The 22,007-nt window shown below is 49.8% G+C and overlaps 1 protein-coding gene across 2 annotated transcripts in view; it reads right to left on the bottom strand.

Annotated features, from left to right (window-relative positions):
* SORCS3 (sortilin related VPS10 domain containing receptor 3) overlaps nt 1–20,028 on the bottom strand; it is a 603,811-nt gene extending 583,783 nt beyond the window's left edge. For both annotated transcript variants that reach the window (XM_046028096.1, XM_046028098.1), the window contains exon 1: nt 18,708–20,028. In XM_046028096.1, coding sequence (XP_045884052.1) covers nt 18,708–19,340 — 633 coding nt within the window. In that variant the 5' untranslated portion in view covers nt 19,341–20,028. The remainder of the gene's footprint in view (nt 1–18,707) is intronic.
* Nucleotides 20,029–22,007: the final 1,979 nt, after the last annotated feature.

The raw sequence follows: 22,007 nt of genomic DNA, 5'->3' as shown, positions 1-22,007 counted from the left end.
TCTTCCTTTGGCTCAGATCATCATCTCAGGGTCCTGGGACCAAGCCCTGCTTCGGGCTCCCTGATCAGTGGGGAGCCTGCTCCTCTCTCTCCCTCTTCCTCTGCTGCTCCTGCCCCCACTAACTCATGCTCTCTCCTCTCTCTCTGAAATAAATAAATAAAATCTTTAAAAAAAAAAAAAAGGCTGCAGGTGACCGACAGAGAGATGAAAGCCAGCCTTCAGTCTGAGCCATCCCCCTCAGCTCCTAGTAGTGTTCTGAGGCTCAGGGGTTCAGAAAGGAAACAAGTATCTCTGGCTAGAAACGGCACCAGACTCCCTCTCCTGAGGCCAGTCCTGAAGGCGAAAAAGTTAAACAAATAGTACAGGCTAAGATTTCAGGAGTCCCTATCCCTAAAATGCCTTCTGGGTATACCAAAGGAAAAGAAGTCAGTATCTCAAAGAGAGATCTGCACTCCTGTGTTCGTCACAGCATTATCCACGATATCTATGATATAAAGCCAACCTAAGTGTCCATCAGAGGATGACTGGATAAAGGAAATATAATATATCTATATAGATAGATATCATATATATATACATACGTGTGTGTATATATAGATATGTATCTATCTATCTATATATATATATGAAATATTGTTTGGTGTTAAAAAGAAAGGAAATCCTGTCATTGGAGAGAATGTGGGTGAACCTGGAGGCCACAATGTTAAGTAAAATAAGGCAGGCGCAGAAAGACTTACATGCTAAATCTCAAAAAGTCAAGCTCCTAGAAGCAGGAAGTAGAAAGGGGGCTGCCAGGCACTAGAAGGTAGGAGAAACTGGGAGAGCTTGGTCAGAGAGTACAAAGATTCAATTATACAGGATGAATAAGTTCTGGGTATCTTATGCACAGCACTGTGGCTATAGTTAATAATACTATATTACATACTTGAAATCTGCTAAGAGAACAGATCTTAAATGTTCTCACCATTAACAAAATAAATTGTAACTATACAAGGTGATGATACATTAGCTTGATTTTGCTGATCATTTCACAATGTATACAGATGTCAAAATACCACATTGTATACCTTAAATACAGGCAATTTTTATTCTTCAATTATACCTCAGTAAAGCTGGGAAAAGGTCTAATAAAACACAAAGGCCTCAGGAAAGGGAACTGAAGCAGTGCAGGACTGATGCTAGAATATTTTCCCAGTGTGGGGAGAAGGAAGACAGTGGATGGCACTGGGCAGAAGGGAGGAAAAGAACAGGGAAGGGGACCTGAACACACTTCCCTGGTCCCTTTCTTTTCTTATTTCACTTGAGGCAAATGCCGGACCAGCCCCAGGGCCTGTGAGCATACACAGTCTCTGGGGTGTTTCAGATGTCCTTCTGTCTCTTGAAATTCCATCCTCTGCCCAAGTGCTAACCTGTGGGGGTCCCAGCTTGACTTAACCATAAATTCACAAGAAACAACAGGTCCTGTCCAGCTCACAAGGGATTCAGGATGGACTTGTTAGAAGCAAGATAAACTCTTAGTTTAAAAAGAAAAAAAAACATTAAAACCTATTTTCAGGAAACCACGTTAGTAACTTACACCAAGGACAGGAGCCCCATATGACACAGAACCACATGCAAAATGTAGATACAAGTCCTTTTGTCCCTTCTTCAGAGTCACCTGCTGATCTTTGAAGATGCTCATCCTCACCTCTTGCCATCCCCTCTCCTTTCGGGGGACATCTAAATGGGGCTGGATCTGTGCTGTCTGAGACAAAAGAGGAAAGAAGGGCCATTGGTAAGTCTTAGCTCTTCCCCCTGGCTTTTCTCCCGGGACACCCTGGGGAAGGGCAATGGCAGGGTTGGAAAGTGCAACTTCCCTCCCCCCTTCACACAAATACTCATGGTGGCCAAAACGGTTCTCAGGAGGAGACCAACTATGAGGTAGACCACGTTAATCTTCAGGATCTCTTACCATCTAAAAATCACCTTCCAGTACCCTCCACAGCAGGGCAGGAACTGTGCCAAGACTTTCGAGTTCAATAATCCCTCATAATACCTGTATAAAATAGGGATTATAATCCCAGGTTTATAAAGGAAAGAAGCTGGCTGCAGAAAAGTAACCTGCCCGGGCGCCTGGGTGGCTCAGTGGGTTAAAGCCTCTGCCTTTGGCTCAGGTCATGATCTCAGAGTCCTGGGATCGAGCCCCACATCGGGCTCTCTGCTTGGCAGGGAGCCTGCTTCCTCCTCTCTCTCTCTCTGCCTGCCTCTCTGCCTACTTGTGATTTCTCTCTGTCAAGAAAATAAGTAAAATCTTAAAAAAAAAAAAAAAAGTAACCTGCCCAGCATGACAGAGCCAATGAGAGGTGGCATGAGGTCTACCTCACCCAAACACTACTATGCCACCTAGAGCACCCCTTCCCCTGGGTCTCCCCCAAAGTCATCAAATGCGTTCGTTCTGCTCAAGGCTCCCTTCTGGGAGAAAGAGCCCCAGACTGTACTGAGAACTTCAAGGGGAACAGAAAAGCCTCAGGGTGTTGTAGGAAGAGCACTGGACGAGGAATCAGGGAGATGGACATGGGTGTGGATGCTTCACCATCTTGGTGAACTTGATCACTCTGCAGCTTCACTCGGTCATGCTTTCCATATCTGGAAAAGGAAGTGGTCAGATCATTATTTGTTCCTTCCGCTTTCAAATATTGTCTCTCAAATCCTGGCATTTTAAGAGGATCTTGCAGAGGATAATGTTTAACCCAAAGGAATGACTCTGCACTGTGAAGTTTCTAACAAAAACAAAAATAAAAATCAAGCAGAGAATACTTCTTGTTGTCCCTCAGAAATCAGGCCATAAGTACAGGCAACTTCTCCTATGATCTAATAACAAAAGCATTCCCTTAAATATGTCTGGAAATAGAGAGTTTATAAACACCCTTCCAAATATGATTGCATTTTGGTTCCCGCACCTATGAAACAGATAAGGAAACTTGAGTCGGGGTTATTAACTGACTTGGGCCATTATATAAAGCTGGAAGATGGTGATGTGAAGGCTGGTCTTCCAACGTCAATACAATCACAACCAAAGGGATACTCCTACAAGTGCCTCGCGCTTGGATCTGGGGTCCTACCGCAACAGAAGCCCATCCACACACCTCAGCGATCACCACCAGCATCGTTACCATTATCATCCACAATGATCTTGCTGGAGAACATAACAGACAGTAAGTAACCGTGGCTGAAACAATTAATAAAGGAGGCTAGTGCTGTTTCCACACTTGCATCCAAACCCCTGCCAACTCCGCCCGCAAGAAAGATCAGCCCTGCTTGGAGACATGCACACATAATACGCGTGCACACACATGGCCTCCCGGCTCTCTCCTCTCCTCGTCTCAACTCCTGAAAGGGAGTTGATTCCTTCCTTTCCAGACATGGCCCTTCCAGCATCCCTCAGTCTGGTACTGCCAACAGGCCTGGCTGGGGCCAGAGACCACCAGGAAACCACAGGCTTTCTCCAATGCCTGCCTGTGTCAGTTATTGGGTGTGACAATGATGTTTCACACCATGTAATCAACCCTGCCCTTCCGGCTCTGTTTCTTAAAAAATTCAGAAGCATACAAGAAAGAGAAGAAAACACAAAACAGAACCAGAGGGGGAAAAGGCAATCATGAAATGAATTTGACTGCAGAAGCTTATGTTCCTGTAGGCATAGTAGATATTAATAATTCAACAAAATATTACAGTAATTACTATACTTTGCAAAATCACAACAGTGCACTTTAGCACAACTCCTACCAATCTCCTTGCAACTGCAATTAATAAATAAAACACAATTCCCTATATTAAATTTGTTGTTTAAAAGCTAAATATTTTATCAGAACTAATATAGTTTAAATAATCAGTCAAGACCGAGAAGAATCCCCGGCTCCTCATCTCGCCCCACTTGAAGTGAAATCCCGTCTTCACAGCTAGAACAGAAACTGACTTCAACTAACAAGAAGACACTGAGTGTTGGGGCTGGAAGGCCCCTGTTGAGGGACCTGAGAACCCCTGGGCTCCGACGCTCTGCTGGAATCTGAGTAGGCTGCTGGAAAGAGAGAGAAGGGAGAAAGGGGGAAGATTAATTCTTTTGGACCATGACCTCTGACCTACCTCATGAAGCTGTGGGAAAAGCCATGAATTATAAAGAGAGGTGAGGGGCAGGAAACCACTGGAGACACACCTAAGCACAGCCCTGAGCACGTATGAGGCTAATGACCTTGAAATATAGGTGAGGCTTACTTTATACTCTGGTTATGTGCCCACAAATTTGCTCCATCCGATCTATCAAGGTCTGATGACTTTATGTATGTATCAGTTACCTTTTGCGGCACAAATGCTGTGAAACAAACCACTCAAATCTCAACCGCTTATTCTCCCAAGAATCACTTATGCTCGTAACTGTGTAGGCAGCTGGAGATTGGTGGACACAGCTAGGCCCGGCTGGGCAGTTCTGCGGCTCTTGGCTGGGCTGGGCTCATGTAGGCAAGGCTTGGCTGGGAGTGGCTGTGTAGGACTTGTCCCCTTCTTCTCCCAGGACCTGCAGACTAACCTGGGCACGTTTCCTCATGGCTACTGCAGAGGCACGAGGGAGCAGGTAAACACACAGGAGGCCTCTTTCTAGCTAAGCTGGGAACCGGCACTTCTTCCATTGACCAAAGCAAGTCACAAGGCCAAACCCAAAGTTAGGAGGCGGAGAAGGAAGGCCCCACCCCCAGAGAAAGGGCATTCCCAGGGCCCAGTACAAAAGGAATTATAAGGAGGAGTGGAGAATTCTATAGAGAAACCAACAATACAATCAACTCCACCTGCTAAATACTTCTTCAGTTGGCTTCCCCTCACCCACCTCCATGGCAACCATGCTAGCCATCACCCTCTCTAGCTATAGCGACAGTCTGGTCTCCTTTTCCCTGTCTAACCCCCAGGGTGATCAGAGTAGTTTTATTTAATGCAAATTTAATGATATGACTCTCCTACTTTAAACCCTCCCAATGGGCTTACCTCTTTGTTCTTAGGCTATAGAATAAATTCCTTCTCCTGGACCCATCCCCATGCCTGCCTGTCTAGCTTCTTCTCTCTCCAGCGTACAAACCCTCTGCTCTAGCCACAATGTCCTTCTCTCTGTCTCTTTCATATACCTTCTTCCCTCGTGTCCCAGAAGCTGTGTGCCCAGAACATTCTCCCCTCTCCTTTTCACCGAATTCACCAGTGCATTTTTGAGATCCCAGCTCATCTGCTTCTGCCTGTCTTTTCCAAGTTAAATGTGCCCAGTGTAATCCTTGATACTATCATGAACCTCTCCCTCCGAGCACTGATCACCCGTTATATACTCAGAGCCCAGCAGTACCTGGCACACAGCTCCACAAATACTTGTGGAATTCTGATGACGTTTTAAAAATCTATCTTACATTTTTAAAATGAACAGTGGCCAACACTACTCTTTTGGGGGTTGAGTTTTATATGAAAGGTATTCAGACAGTAAGTGTCTATGACACATGGCTCTGTAGTATTCCATCCCCCAAACCTTGTTGCTGATTCTGTATAAATCTGATTGTAATGCATCAGGTCTCCTTAAAGGTTGTGCATCACTAACCTGAACAAAGCCACAGGTGGCCCATGCTAGGTACCTCCTTTCCCTACCCTCATCCATCCTGAGAGGGAAAGGGACACATATAATCCAAAATTAGCAAACGATGCAAAACCAGCAAGTAATCTAAGTCCTTCAAAGAGCCAACAGAAATTTTTTTGACCCTAGATTTCTATGTCTAGATAAACCATAAAACCAATGTGAGAGCCAAATACATTTTTGACATGTCAAGAATGAGGGAAAAAAAAAATAAACTAAGGCTCAAGCACTTGGTGGCCATACAATTTATCATCCAAGCCAGGATCTTCTGAGAATTAAAAGAAATTAAAAAGTATCTGTATCAAAACACAGGAATAAGCCAGGACATTACTGTACCCTGTCTACAAAAAGAAAATGAAAATGAAAATCAGACCCCAAGAAAAGAGGAATGGAGCCCAAGAAACAGAAGCAACTAATGCAGGAGTAGAACAAATAGACGAGTAAATGACAACAGGAAAGCAGACTGAGAAAGAAATCAGTACGCATTAGAACATCCAATAATACAACTCAGATGCTGGAATATCTTAGCACAGTGGTAAAGAAGCAGATGTCTTTTCTGTCTAGGAGGAAGATAAAACAATTAGAAATGCAAGACAAAAACAAAGAGCTATATGAGAAAGTTATAGCCCAAACTACTCATGTGGCAGAATCCTGAGCAACTGTCAGAACATAAAATCATCTTCCTGATCTCAAAGCTCAGGACACTTCTCATCACGTCACACAGATCTGGTTGTGAGGACTATCAAGCAGTTTATTTGATTGTATTGCTGATAATCAAACAAGCATAATATATTCTCAATATTTTATTGGTTTTCATTCACTGTGGTCTAGATTATATCGATGTATTTCCTAAGCATCTCACACTGTTCTCTAACATTGTCCCAATAGGGGTTTCCCACACTCAAGACTACATGCTTTTTGGGGGGTCCAGTCTGCATCACCAGATATAAGAGCAGATGCTCCCCAAATACTTCAGATTATCTGAAAGGAAATAAGACTGAGCAATCAATCCAGGTCAAGTCTGGAAAAAATGTTTTTTTAAACATCCAAATGACACTCCCACCTGAGAATTTTATTATATCAGATGTGACTTGAAATAAATCATACATCGTGCCTGGAATAAGAAGCCGGGGTTTTTAACAGCATGGTATGTGTACCGATGGAAGTGGATCACTTCTGCTGGGAGAGGGCAAAACAAGGTGGTTGGTGCACATGGCCTCAAATCTGTTGTGGGAAGATGTCTGGCTGCTTAGTAAAGGAGAGGTAAGGTGAACTAACACCTTGAATTCATGTCACCCCTGTTCATATTGCTTTGAGAAGTGTTCTTTTTCAAGTGCTTCCAGGTGCCTTAGGTCATTATTTAATGGTGACATAAAGGGAGCAAGTAGGATTGTCCCCATTTCGCACGTAAAGAAATGATTGACCTAATATCACACCTACTTTGTGCTGAGACGGGCCTGCCTCAATTTATGCAACTCTTCCATTTTATAGATAAAGAATCAGAATCCCAGAAAATTCAATGCCTTAATTAGCACCACACTATGCAAAGAAAGCAATGAATGAATGAATGAATGAATGCTCACCTGCATGCATTCATTTGCGTAAGACCAAATTTATGCACGCTTGAAAGAAATACTTTCTGGTATTTTTATCATCATTCTAGACTCTTTCCTTACTAAGGCACCCATTTAAAAAAAAAAACAATTTTTATTCATAGACATATACTGAAGAGTCTTTATTCCTTTACACCTAAGAAATGGGGACCTGGCAGAAGACAGTTAGTGTACATCAGAAACCCAAATCTAGGGGTCTCAGCTCCCAAGCCAATAGTCTTTCCAACATATTATGATGCCCCTCACTGATGAGATCTTAGAAAGGAACATAATAAAGGCAAGCTCAGCTGCTCCCTGCCCAAATCCTGACCATATCTTAGAAAAAGAAGAATTGCACCCATTCCCAGGCAGGACACCATCTGCCAATAGGTAGAGGAAGCCTATGGGTATTATGAAGACCCCACACAGGCTCTGAGGTGACGTGAGACTCCTCATCCTTGAGAAATGACAGGGAACACTAATTTGGAGATGTCATCCCCTCCTCAGAGTCCCAGCACCATGTTCCTACCATTCAGTATAACTCAAGCATGGGCCCCTTTCCTCTGGTAAGGGCCAACTCAAAAGGAGGACCCTGGCAGAAGTAGGGTGTGATTTCATCTCCCTCCCCACATCCAACACATACCATGGGAGAGCACTGAGCAGGCTTTTAGAAGAGTCTGGGGGAAATTCTTGGCTTGGTGTGATGGTTAAATTTATGTGTCTATTTGACTTAGCAGTGGGGTACCCGTATATTTGGCCAAACATGACTTTGGGTGTATCTGTGAGGGTGTTTCTAGATGAGGTTGATATTTGAGTCAGTAGACTGAGTAAAGCCCATTGCCCTCCCAATGTGAGTGCCCTTGTCCAAGCCATGAGGGACTGATTAGAATAAAAAGGCTAAGTAATAAGTAATTCTTTATCTCTGCTTGACTATCTTCAAACTGGGACACTGGTCTTCTGCCCTCAAACTCAGACTCAGACTGGAACTACAACATCAACTCTCCTGAGTCTCCAGCTTCCCACCTACAGATTTAGGACTACTTGGCTCCCGTTATAGTGTCTGATAATTCCTTATAGCAGCTTCTTTTACCTACATATACATCATAACCTATTGCTACATATCCTACACATATACATACATATCCTATTGCTTCTCTTTCTCTAGAAAGCCCACACTAACACACTTGGAAATAACCACGGTATCTTCATTTCCATTCCTCTAGAAACACACCCTGAAAAGAAGACTTGAATTCAAGCAGCTTTCCTGGGAGGTGACCCCAAGAAATACTGTTGGGGGGTGGGGACATGAGAGAGGGATGGGAAGGTAGCTCATAAGGCAAATAAGTTACCACAGTAGGCAAGTGGGGCTTAATCCCAGTGGAAAACAAGTCTCAGATTTACTCCACCCCAAAGTGTAAGGGAGCTGGGTGTTTATCCACCAACTTCCCCTGGTCTTTGATAAGTGGCTGCTCTGTATCCCTTGATGGGAATAAATTCCCTGACACTGATCAAAGTGAGTTCCAGTGGGCAAACAGCCCCTGGTACTGGTGGTTAGAAGTCAGGCCAGCATGCAGATAAACACCACGTGCCAAAGGGATACGGGCAGGGAACCAACAGATTTGCTGCAAATGGACAGACACTCAACCTACCCCACTTCCTGCTTAGGCAAATCATGAGAACATTCTTTTTTTTTTTTTTTTAATATTTTATTTATTTATTTATTTGACAGAGAGAGAGGGAGATCACAAGTAGGCAGAGAGGCAGGCAGAGAGAGGGAAGCAGGCTCCCTGCTGAGCAGAGAGCCCGATGTGGGGCTTGATCCCAGGACCCTGAGATCATGAGCTGAGCCGAAGGCAGAGGCTTTAACCCACTGAGCCACCCAGGCGCCACCATGAGAACATTCTTAACCAACATAATAGCCTACAATACTAGACCCTTTATGTGCACTGTCTCTAAGCTTACCAACAATCCAACAGTTCACCATTATCCCAACTGAACAGCCAGTGAAACTGAGGCTCAGAGACCTGTTCAAAGTCACTGTTGCTTGGGGACCTTCTCATAACCCAAAAGACATTTCAGGGTCGTGAGAAATCTTCCAGTCAAAAATCTGCTTTCGAGTATGAGTAACATTGACAGTAACAGTGATATGCGCCACTCTTTTGCCGCTCAAAATAGCTTCCTCTACCTACCACCACCCTGGAAAACACATTTCTCTGCATCTCCAGTCTTCTGGTTCCGAGACTCTAATTGTCACAAGTCCCTCCACTACATGTAATCACATTCAGATATGGCGCCTTCAGCTACTTTCAAGCCCTGAAAAAATGTTCAACTCAGTAATTGTTCTCTGTCTCCCACTGAGAACAGATTTGAGAAAGAAAAAGTTCATTTCTGAGGCAGCAGTGTAATCCTTAACCTGACTCTAACCATCTGGAAGAGAAACTGCCAACCTTACCAGAGACACCACGAAGACTTGGGCACTACCGAATCGGGCACGTGGGATCCGAGCCCTGGTGAGAGAGAACGGAGGCAGCCAGGGGTGCAGGGCCTAGGCCTGGGGAGCAGCAAGAAGAGACCTCCCCACCCCTTCAAGACACTCATTCTTTACCCAGGCAGCTTTGAGTATTTAAGAAAGTATTTATTCCTTTCAACTCAGTAGGCTTCTACTGACTGAAGCAGCCTGTGCACATCAGGCGGGCGCAGGAAGAAAAGGGGCCCAGAGGGAGAAAACGCACAAGAGACAGGGGAACCAAGCCTGAGCACCACTTCCTGCTGAATACAATTCTAGAGTGTTCACTGGGTCAGTAAAGGGTCGAATGACTGCAGAATGGGTGTATTTGAAAAAAACACCCATTTCCTTTTTTTCTGCGGGGAGAGGCTGAATGATCAACCACCCAGGATTGAAATGCCCTGTTGCCGATCAACACGCATCTATGGGTCAGCAAACACCCCCTCCCACGATGCACCTGCAGGATGCTGTTTCTCCTCTTCTCTCCTTTGGGACAATTCTTTGTGTTGCATTGTTTTTTATTATTTCATCCTATTTATTTTCACTTCTTTCCCAGGGCAACACTCCCTCTAGTGTCTGTGGAGGGATCTCGGGTTCCAGTCTTGGTACACAGGGTGCAGGCAGGAAGGGAATATGAGACGGATCTTGGTGAGTAGAAATCACTACAAAATACCTAGTGGCTTAGTCAGTGTGATATTCTGGGAAGAAGGCTGCAGATATTCTGGTCATGGCTATTCCCACTTTACACCAGGCACGAAGCAGAGAGAGCCAGGAGATCAAGAGGAGAAGCAAAGCTGGAACACCGAGGTCCATCCTATGGCTTCCATGTAGATGAGTCTTTGGCCCTGTGGGCTCCATTTGCCACCCAGCCTGCAGCCCACTGTTCTCCTACTTTCCTGAAGCTACACATCTCACTCACTTCCTTCAAGAAGCCTTCCGAGGTTGGCTGTGAGGTCTAATTACAGATGCCCAAGCCAAGAGAAGTTACTCTTCACCTATCTGGGCACCTTCCTTTTTTTTTTTTTTTAAGATTTTATTTATTTATTTATTTATTTATTTATTTATTTATTTATTTGATAGACAGAGATTGTAACTAGTCAGAGAGGCAGGCAGGAAGAGAGAAGAGGAAGCAGGCTCCCTGCTAAGCAGAGAGCCCGATGTGGGGCTTGATCCCAGGACCCTGGGATCATGACCTGAGCTGAAGGCAGAGGCTTTAACCCACTGAGCCACCCAGGTGCCCCCTGTCTGGGCGCCTTCCTTAACCCTTCAATGAAATCCTGCCGTAAATGTCCAACATATAAGCTGTTCATTAGTGTGATCTTTATTCTTTTATTTTTTATTTTTTTAATTCCTTTTCAGTGACCGGAATTATTAGTGTGATCTTTAACCTTGTTTTAACTATGTGACTCTAACCATTTCTACTACAAATTCTGAAAATGAATTTCAAAGGCCCCAGTCATTCGCTGCTCTATCTCTTCCACTGACTGTGTCAGCGCAACTCAGAGAGACATCATAGAGACTCATCTGCCTGAGGACCCCAACGGGAGGTGCCTGAGGGAGGTGCCTGAAGTGAGCATCTCCGGGAGGGTCTGGCCAAGGCTTTGCCATCAGCTCCTTGGAAAATCTGAAGCAGGAACCTCCTTCCTCCGCTTCAGTGTTTCCATCTGAAAACAAAGAGAAAGCTGTTTCCCATATAAAATTAACAACCAAAGCAAACCGCGGTACCTGAAGGGCTTACCAAGGGCCTGACACCTCTTTTAAGCACTTTGCCATGTGCATGATCTCACTGAGTCCTTCCAACAACCATTAGGGGACTATTAGGACCCATCTCTTTTTATAGATGAACAAACAGTGAAGAAAGAATAACAACTTGCCGGCTCTTCCACGGCTAGTAAGAGACACAGGCAGGATTTGAACCCAGGCAACTGGTTCCAGAACCCATGCTGTTCTTTACTATAGGACTGCTCCCACAAAGTTCTGAAGAAGATTGCATTTGTGAGGAATAACCCCCCCGAAGTACGAATTCACACTCAGACCAAGTAACCCACAATGTGCAGCCTAAAAGGATCCTTGATTGCCCCGTCTAGCTCTATTTCCAGTTTCTCCCCTAAACTTGGTTCTTATCCAGTGGGTGCCAAGCAACAGGCCCCCCACGGAGCAGCGGGCAGTTCTGCTGGCCAACAGTCCTGTGTGGTCAGCCCCACTGTGCTCCAAGTTCCTCTCATCTCAACCCCGTGGGGATGGTCTCCTCTGCTCCCCAGCAAGGAGTTAACAGCAGAAAGCTATTTGCGCAATCCTGAAGTTCTTAGACTCCATTACTTTTTCCAAATTTACTACAGCACATTTATTAGCATACTCTAAAGAAAAGCATTTCCATAAATAATTAAACCCCAACTACACTGATCAAAATAAATGAGCAAAATGTGCCTGGTGATGCAACCAGGCTTGATTCACTCACTAACTCGAATAACGAGGTGACTCATAAGAGGCCCCCATTAATGACAGTTAGTAAGATACAGCTTGTCCAACATTGAGGAGTTTGGTATTTATGGTGTACAGTGGCAGGTGGGTGGGATGGATGTAGGACATGGTCAGGGAATCAGAGGGACCCACCTAATCCTGGGCCTCTTTGGGTAGCCTCATATACATTTGTCCTTAGCCTCAATCTATCCTACCTATAAAATGGGCAGCATCCTACCTCCCCTGAGAGAAAATGCATAAATTCTCTTGGAAGAAAAATGACTTGTAAACCCCAGGAGAAAGGAGAAACCTGGCAGTGAGTAAGGGATGGCTATACAGAGAAAAGGAACAGTAGAGTCCAGACCACAGGATGCCATGTTTCTGTCTGAGCCTCTCACCCCCCATCTCTATGCAGAATGAGTTGATGAAGACAATTACCCGTGTGCACCTCTATCCTTGACATTCTGTGAGTCTCAGTGCTGTAGTGTCTCCCCCAGGAACCCTCTGTCTCTGAGCTCATAGCCTGAAATGACTGCTTGACAATTAACCACACAACCCCCATGGCTTCTATCTTGGTGTCATGTGTTATTCAACTTTCCTGAGAGCAATCTCACATCCAAAGCATATTGGAAGGACGTTGAGGCAAATGCTGTCTGATCCTTGTTTGTCTCTCCCTCCACCGCACCCCCACCAGCCCCACATTGCCCAGAACACTGCCGCACACATAGGAAACACTCAGCGAATGGCTGAATATCTTCTGTAAGTCCATCTGATCTCTGACGTCCAAGAGGAAGCAGCCAGGATTACTGCCTAGTCCCTATTTCTATCTTCTCACTTAGTGGCATAGAAATGCCTCCAGATCTTGGGCTAAAATTTATATATGAAATAATCAACGAGGTATATAAACTCAATGCTGTTAAGAGACAGTGTCAGCCTGTCCTTTCTATGTAGCTAAGGCATTGCCTGGTTCCCTGAAGTCAGTTCAGCGAGTGTGTACTGAGCCATGGGACAAGGCCTGTGCCACATGCCAGGAGGAGAAGAGCAGAACTCACGCTGCAGGGTGGGGGAGGGGTATTGTAGTTATTTCATCTTCATCCCTCATCCCTCACCTCGAAAACACAGAGTAATACAAAATTAAAATAAATAAGTACTCAACTAAATCATAATTCTGTGTGTGGTACAGTCTTTAAATTCTCCAATCAGGAAAAAGGGAAACAAATGCTCTTAAGGAAAGTTCTGGAGAGACACCACATTTGAATCTAAAGCAGAGCTATGAAACACGGGTGCATCTCAATAGAGGAAGAAGGGCAATCCAAGTGGAGAAGACCTCAAGGGCAAAGACTCATAGGCAGCGGAGCTTGGGACAATGAAGGCGCTCCCTTGGCTAGAATGAAGGGACTCACCATGAACGAGTCAGACAGAGAGTCAGAGAAGCAGACCCAGGACATCCGCAGTGAAGGGCCCTGAACGCCAGGCTAAAGGTCTTTGGATTTGAATCTAAGAAGGTGAAGGCACTGGAACAGAAAGGTAGACATACTCCCTGAAAAACGCCTGGTTACAGTAACTGTGAAGTGATGGAGAACCCAGGAATGAAGTCACTGACATCCCAAGGGACAAGAACTTCTAATTCCTTGGTTGCTTCTGCCCAAGAAGACTTGAGGCTGTCACTCTTCACCCACTTGGTAGAATAAGGTGGGCAAAACTAGAGCACCATGCAGACCCTTCTCTCTGTCATCCCCCACACCAGGGGGTGAGCATGGCTTGTCAGCTTCCACCCACCCCTCCCCCCATGCCAGTTCCTCCCACCCAAGGTGGCAGGCTGATGCTCACATCCCATATTTCCACCTCCAACTCCCTAAGACCCCTTTCCTCCCAAGCTTGCTGAAAAATGACCCTTCGATGTTTTCCCCCTATAAGGAAAGTCTCAAGCCTACCCAGAGGCCAAAGAAAGAGGAAATCAACAGGTGAGTCAAGCCACCAGCCCTCAGATGTACCTAGCCTTGGATGAACCCCTGGCACAGCCCCTAACTCAGCACGTCTGGCTTTGTCACACCTCTCTGCTCCTTAAGGGGTGATTCAGGCCCCACCTATCAACCAGTTCCAAAACTCCCCAGGGACAATAAGATTTACGCAGCCCGAGGAAAAAGCAGTTCTCCCCTGTGCCCCCTGAGCCTTCTTGCTACTAGAGCCACAACCCCCCCCCCCTTAAATCCAACACAACTGAGGAAGCCACTTCCCAGCACTCCTTCTTTGCCAACTACGAAGCAAGTTCCAACCACTGCATCTCTGCAATCATTAAATCAGGCCTCCCAATTAAGGAGTTTGCAAATTCTGCTCACCTTGGAAATCACTGCAGGATCTGAGAAGCAAATCACACCCTGTAACCCAGCCATCAGAAGAAACGCAGAGCAGACAAATAGAGACAAATAGCCTCGTGTCCAGCCCCCTCCTCGCCCCACCCCACCCCCAACCCTAGGCCAACAGTGACTGTTCTGTCCCAGCTCCATCCCAAAGGAGAGGCTCCCCTTGTAATATTAATTAAAAACAGATTCTTTTTGGCAAACCCTGGAAGAACAGTTTTAGTGGCAGACTTCTTTATTAAGCCTCTGAGAAGGCAAAATGCATTAAGATATTGTGACACGAGAATTGTGAGCAGGGAGGATGAAGGCGAGACAATCCAGCCAAAAGCCATTTGAAAAATCTGTTTGAGAGCCACAATTAGCTGCTCCAGTGAGTGAAATACAATTAATCTGATCAAAGCTGTCACTATTTTGCACATTAGGAGTAAATATTTTAGAACACAGTCCAGCTGAATTAGTTAAAGGTATGAAATCCCGCCTGGGAACATCTGTGTGTTCCACCTCCTGGAGTGCTAGGGAAAGGGGATCGGGAGGGAACCGGGAATCATCAGCATTCCCTGCTTCTCTTCACCAAGGTGCATTGTTGGGCACATTAATTGAAAAGTATCTGGCAAGTCATTCCAACCAGACCACACTGCAGGGGTAGAAGCCTGCAAATGGCGCTCCACAGCCGGTGAGCTGCTGGCAAGAAAGGGGGGTCAACGAGGGAGACAGCAGCATTCTCAACTCAGCACAAGGGGGGCCAGGGTTTCTCCAAGGAGGAGGGGGCATGGAGAAGTGGACTGTCGCCTTCACAACTTTACAGTCTCCAGAGCCATGCTTTGCCAATTCACAGAGCAAGCAGAAGGCATCCTCCTTCATTGGAATGAGAAGAGCAGAATGATGAGGTTTTTTTCTGTTTCCCTGCAAGTCCTGGAGATGGAGCTCCCTCCAGGTGTTTGTGAAACACTCTCTTGCCCCTTAATCACCAGAGGCCCAGCTGGAGACTGCCAGAGAGAGGGTGGCAAATGTCCCTCTAGAGTAGAGGCTCCAAACCCAAGTCCCCTCACATCTCCCCAGAACCCCTGGCAGGGCAGTAAGGGTCAGAGACGGATCCAGTCTCTAGCAGCTTCTTGACAGCTCGTGGCTCAAGCCTTCTGGGCACTTCCTCCTTTGCCCCGCAAGCTATCTGACCACAGTCCTTGAACCAAAGTGAATCCATGACTCCAGCCTTGGACAAGGATTTCCCTCTGCCCCCTGACATCCCTGGGCACATCTGGACAAACGGAGCAGACCACGTCCAGCTCTGCATGCCTGGCGCCAAAATGTCAGAGTGGACTTTGATTTCAGTTATACGGACTGACTCAAAACCCTCCTCCAATGGGAATTCAAGTCAAGGATAAGGTCCACCAAAGGCACTTGGAAGGAGGCCAGGAAACCCCAACGTGTTCACAATTAAACTGGTGGCCTTCCCAGAAAAGGACATGTTTAGTACTTTGAAAGTCAGAAGAGAAGAGGGAATTCTCTTTTCATGCCAAAAGACCCTAGTGCCAAGACATCTCCCTCCACTTTGAAACCAATGATGAGGGAAGCTTCCAGAAAGTTCGCCATCCCCATCACTCCTCACCCTGGCTTTTATTTACAGCATCTTCTTTTGCTGTCTTCACGAAAGGGGGGCGGGGAATAAAACCAACCTAGTAATGTTGCAGACACTGGTTTCCCTGTTCTTCCCACAGGGTATTTCCTTAAAGTCTCTCAAAGACAGGACCACATGAACACGTTTCCCCCTCTTCCCTCAGAGCAGCACACACCTGATCCTCAATGAAGCCTTCCTTTCCTGCTGATACTGTCTACACAGCATGGTCCCAGGAGGTAGTGCCTCTCCCCGCAAAAGAAAGGAAGGGAAAACAAGATGGGGTCCCTATACCCAATGTGTGTTGCCTTGTCCTCTACTTGGACACTTAAGACTGGCCAAGAACACAACCAGTAAGCATCCTGAGAGCTGTTCCTGGATTGCCCAAATCTCACTGCTGTCCCTAAGGGCTCCCAGGCCAACTGGTCCACTCCCACCCCCAGGAGCTTCTGCCCCTCTCTCAACTACAAGCCATTTCCCCTGGGGGGGTGGCTAGGGCTAGACTTGTCCCCTCACTTCCTCTGCTGCACATCTGCTTGGAAGATGACCAGAGAAGGTCATGCACATGTTACTGTTTGCAAAAAGGATCCTCTCTGAAGTGCCATCGATAAGTCAACACACGAAAAAATGATCCATAAAATTAAAGCACAGACAGAAGAAAACTCTTTAGGCAGAGTGAATTTATACTGACCAAATGTGACAGTCATAAAGTCATAGATATGTGAGGACAGCACCTCCTCCTCCTAGACATGCATTCACTTCCACACATTCTCTTCATCCTTCTTGCCCAGTGTGAACGTGAACACACACACACACACACACACAATTCCTCATTATCAAACTAAAACTTAGTTGAGATTCACACCACCTGCTGTCAGAGAATTCCCTCTCCCTCTCTCCTCTGGGGACTTGCAAGTCTTCAGTCACCCATCCCTGCCAGGGCACGCCATACCCACCCCCTCCCCCTGCCCAGAGTTGTGTGCTCCGAAGCCGTGGAGGTCTTCAGTGGAGGCAAATGACGCCAGCCACCACGCCGCTGGGGAGCCAGACCGCACACATCCTTCCACCCCGGCCTCTGTACGCTGCCTGGGCTGCCGGCTCCGTACTGTGTGTCATTAGGAACCAGGAAATCTGCATGAGCAGCGCCGACGTCTACGCTCTGCGGACTCGTGGCTTTCCTGTTATTCACTCCTTACCCCTGTGACACCCCCAGGCCCCTTTAAAATAAGGCCAGAATTTTCCAGGGAAATCTTTAATGCCAGTCATAAGAGAAACACAAAGGGGAGGGGCGGTGCTTTCCGATCAAATGAGTTTCCCAAAGCTGCCTATAGACATCCATCACCCTCCAGACGCTGCCCAGCGCCGGGTTCTGATTTGATCTGGAGAGCCAGAAAAGCGGAAAGGATTTTTGCAAGACTGGCTGAAAGTGGGGGGGCCGTGGACAGGAAGAGAGTGGGGGCAGATCGCGGGAGGCCGCCCCCCACCACCACCTCCGCCAGAGATCGCGTTACCAGCCGTTTCTTGGCGTGGCTGCACGGTGTTGGGGCCCGGCGGGAGGCACGCTTTGCCGGCTGCAGTAGCTGCCCCGGGCGCCAGTGCTCCGAGCCCGACGACCGGCTGCCAATGCGCCGGGGACTCCGGAGTGGACTCAAGGGCGCCACCTGTCGGTACAGCTGCTCTAGGGGAACCCGGCCGCAGAAAGAAAGCGGGTGGAGAGGTGCGCAGAAAGCATGGGGACCCAACTCCTCTCCGGGAGCCGTTTGTGCTGTGGGACGCAGCGGCTGAGGCGAGTTGTTTTTTGTTTTTGTTTTTGTTTTTGCTCGGAGACTTAGGTGTGCTGGTGCATGCGTAAGGGTGAGGGGTGAGGAATGGGCGGTGAATTTCACTTCACGCTTTAAACTTTTTTTTTTTTTTTTTTTTTTTTTTTTTTTAACTGCCTCTGCAGTATGTAGCTTTCCAAGCAGCTGCCTGGGTTTGGAAGGGGGACTCAGCGTGACCTGAAGGCCCGCGCTCGGGCGGACTAGGCGCAGCCTCCCCCCGGGCTGGGAGAAAGCGCGCCTGGAGCAGAAAGCAGCGACCGTAAGGCCGGCAGGAGTCCGGGAGTCCGAGCGGCCTCCAGCCCCTGGGTTCCCTTTCGCTTGACTGGAGGGCAGAAGGGGGGAAGCTTGGCGGTCGCAGGAATCCGTCAGTTGCCAATTCAGGCCGCGTCCTCACCCACGAATCCGGAAAACTGACTCTCCGAGCCGCGTACCAGGGAAAGGGACCACAGATCCCTCCCATGCTCATCTTTAAGACACTTCCCCTCTCCCCTCCGCCGGGCCCAAATCTAGGGTCTCCAGCAAACAAACGTACACACCATCTTACAACAAACTCCGCTAACCTGTTGGGGGCGTGGGGAAAGCCGGATGAATCTGTTCTCTCTACAAGTCAGGGCGCCCCCGCCTCTGCTCGACCCTCGAGCAACTATCTGTCCCCCGTTCCCGCCCTCCATTCTGCCCTGCTGTCAGGAGACACACAGATCCGCCGCGGGGCGGGTACTCACGCTGCTGTTGTGTCCCGACCAGTGCACCATGGCTTGATTGTGGGCCGAGTCCCCGGTCAACGCGAACGAGGTGCTGGGCAGCCGGAGCTCTTCGGCCGCCGCCCCCCCGGCCCGCGGCGCCTTCACCTCCTCCCGGAGACCCTTGGCCACTGGGCGGCTTCCTTTGGAACCATCGGCCAAGGCAGTGGCCCCGGCGTCCCCACGTTCCAGGGCACTGGGGGGTTGCTCCCGGCGACTCCTCCTCGCGCCGCCAGGCTTGCCCGGAGCCGGGGTGCCTGGTCCCCACCGCGCGCCTGCCGGCGACGGTCCCCCGGCTTCTCCCTGCTTCTTTCCAACGCTGCCGCTGCCGCCGCCTCGCTGGGGTAGAGGCTCTGGTCCGGGCCGGCGCCCCAGTGTGGCGCCTCTCCGCGCCGTCACCAGCTCCTCCGGCCACTGGCTTACCACTGCCCGCGGGAAGAGAGGAAGAAGCGCCGGCAGCCGCGAAGCCGGGGCCGCGGGGCGCCCAGGACCGCCCGTCGCGCCCCAAGTGATCTCGGCGCCGGCCAGGACCCACGTCGACAGGAGCAGGAGCCCCGTCCGGGCGAGAGGCGCCCCGGGCCAGCCTGCGGGGCGCTCGGTGCGCGCTGCCTCCATCCCGCTGCGGCTGCCGCGGCTCGGGCTGCCGAGAGTGTGGCGCCCGCCGAGGTGCGGGTCCGAAGCGGGGGGTGTGCGCGCGCCGGCGAGCCAGCGAGCGAGTGTGTGTCGGGGGGAGTGGGGAGGGGGCGGCCGGGAAGGAGGTGGCTCGGGCTGGCGCGCCTCGCGGGTCCTCTCCACTCTTCCCTCCTCGTTCTCGATCGCTCGCTCTCTCTTCCAAAGGGTGATTCCAACACCCGGGAAAAATTAATAAATGCCCCCTCGGTGCTTTTTCCCCCTTAAGATAAGACCCCCCAAATCTTCCTCACCGAGCTCCTCCAGAAATTTTGTTAAAAGGAGTGTTCAAAGGTAATGAGAAAAATCCTCTTTTAAAACATGAAAATCAAGCCGGATCCAGGAGGAGGGGCTGGCGACAGACCCCAATCCAGAGTCTCTCCGAAATCCAGCCTCCAACCTGCTCCCGCCGAAGAGTTGGGAGCCGCTTCTGGCCGCGTTTGGGGGTTTACTCTTCGGGCCTGTTGTGGGGAACGGGAGATGGCGTGCGGGGAGGGGGGGTCTCGAGGGAGGAGGAGGAGGAGTAAAGTGTTTTCAGCGCCAACTGTTCGGGTTCGGAAGCCGAGGGGGAGACTAGAGCCTTCGCGTGGGGAGGCAGCGCGCGGAAGCCGAGCGCGGGATGGACCGGGGACTCGGCTGGCTGCTCCCGGGCCCGCCCCCCCCCCCCGCCAGCCGTACCCCCGCCGCCCTCCGCCCCCGCCCCTCAGCCCCTCACGGCTTGCGCCCCCGCCCGGTGCGGGGGCGCGGGGACTGCGTGCGTGCGCGTGCGTGCGCGCAGGCGGGAGAGGGTGAAGCGAGGGGTGCGCCAGGGGCTGGCGGGCGCCGCAGGGTGGGGGCACCTGGTGGAGCCCGGGGCTGGTTCGGTGTGCGGGGGCGCGCGGCTCCGTGCGTGCGCATTTGCACGCGTATGTGTGCGTGTTAGTGTGAGCCACGGGGCGTGGGGCAGGGAGGGGTCCGCTCGGGCCGTGGGCGCGCGCCGATCACGCACGGGCTGTGTTTGCATTTCCTGAGCCTGCGAGTCCTCAGAAAGGCAATATTGAGAAGGCCGACCGCCCTGGATAGCCCCCTCCTCCTGGCGTTCCAGGCACCCATGCTCCCCCACCAACCGCGGGTGGAACCTGGTTATTCCTTAGCTTCCTGCCGGGCGAAGGGAGAGCAAAGGGAGGCGCCGGCGGCAGAGTCAGGGGTTTGCCAGCTCTCCCCCGATCCACGGCTCTCCTTCGTGGGACCCTTGGTAGGAGCTTAGGAAAGACAGTGGCGATCGGTCGTTCCTACGGCGGGGGCGGAATCCAGCCCCCATCTTCTAGCCTGAGATTGAGGTCGTGCCCTCACTCTTCCTAGATTCGTTTCTGAGAGGGCTTCGTCGTTCCTTCAAAGCGTCGACTGCCAGTGAGAGGACCCCGGGCACAGGGCGGGTTTATCAGCGCCCCCCTCCCCACCCACGCCGTACCAGAAGCGCAGCCTGGGCGCGTGGGACGCAATCTGGCTAGGACCTTGGAGCCCTGGGAGACTTTGGAGAGATGAAAGCTAAACTCGAGGACGAGGAGATGTGGTTTACAGGCCCCGGCGCGTAGTGCCGCCCGCCGCCTCCGAGAAGTTCTCGTGATTTCTGGCGGTTGGAAAGGCGAGAAGCGCGGAGCTGGAGAAGGGGTTCTTAAGAAACGAGGATAGGGAAAGGGGGCTTGGAGAGCGTGAGGCCCGAAACCCCTTCCTCTCCTCCTCGGGATTAAAGAAAAAGTTCTTTTGCGGGTGACAGTTAAAGCATAGCCAGAGGGTGGGAAACGCGGAAAGTAAGTAAACGCAGCGAAGGTAAGAAGAGAACTGAGGCGAAGAGAAAAAAGGGAAAGGGAGAAGAAAGGAAACATTAGGTGGAGAAGGGAAGGCGAGATAATGGGGCGAAGAGAAAGGCGAGAGAAAAGAGACGAAAATGCGCCAGGGGAGGGCCAAGAGGGTTGGAGGAAGCCGAGGCAGCCTGGGAATCCGAGCCGGTTCCCCGGGAGCCCGGAACCTGGCGAACATGCTTTTCCAACCGGAGCTCAATTCGGAAATTGGGAACCGAGGAGGCTGGGCCAGGGAACCAAGCCGGAGACAGCCCAGAATGAGGCGGGTCTTGGAGTCCGGGTTTTCAAAGACCGCTGGCGGCGGAACGCCCCAAGAAAAGTTGTGGCACCGAAGGCTGAAGTGGGCTCTGGGATCGGGCGCTGGACGGGAGCCGGCCATCCGCGGGTTCCCAGCGCCCCTGCCGGGGAAGGCCGGGCGCTGCAACCCGAAGCCAAGCTCGGGATTCGGAGGGACGCGAGGCCTCTCTCCTGCGTGGGCTCTGGGCAGAGGTGCTAGATGTCAGGGTAGAAGAGGTCTGGGCTTTCGGGCAGGCCCTCGGGAGTGGACGTTCACAGTGCCCGGGAGCGGAAGGCCTCCTAAGCCGCAGGACCACAGGGCAGGTGTGCTGTCCAAGCCCATGGGGGACAGTTGACTGCAAGAGCTAGAAGCTACCTGCGCCCTCTCCCATCTGACTTGGACCTCGACCAAGCCTGCGGAATGGTTGGACCCTCGAGGTGGACTTTGGAAGATGTGGCTATTAAGGATTTGGAGAAAAACGGATGGAAGACTAAC

This window comes from Meles meles, chromosome 13 (assembly GCF_922984935.1).
Source record: "Meles meles chromosome 13, mMelMel3.1 paternal haplotype, whole genome shotgun sequence".
Taxonomy (NCBI): domain Eukaryota; kingdom Metazoa; phylum Chordata; class Mammalia; order Carnivora; family Mustelidae; genus Meles; species Meles meles.
Note: the sequence above shows the minus strand (reverse complement) of the source record. Positions and strands in the feature narration are given on the sequence as shown.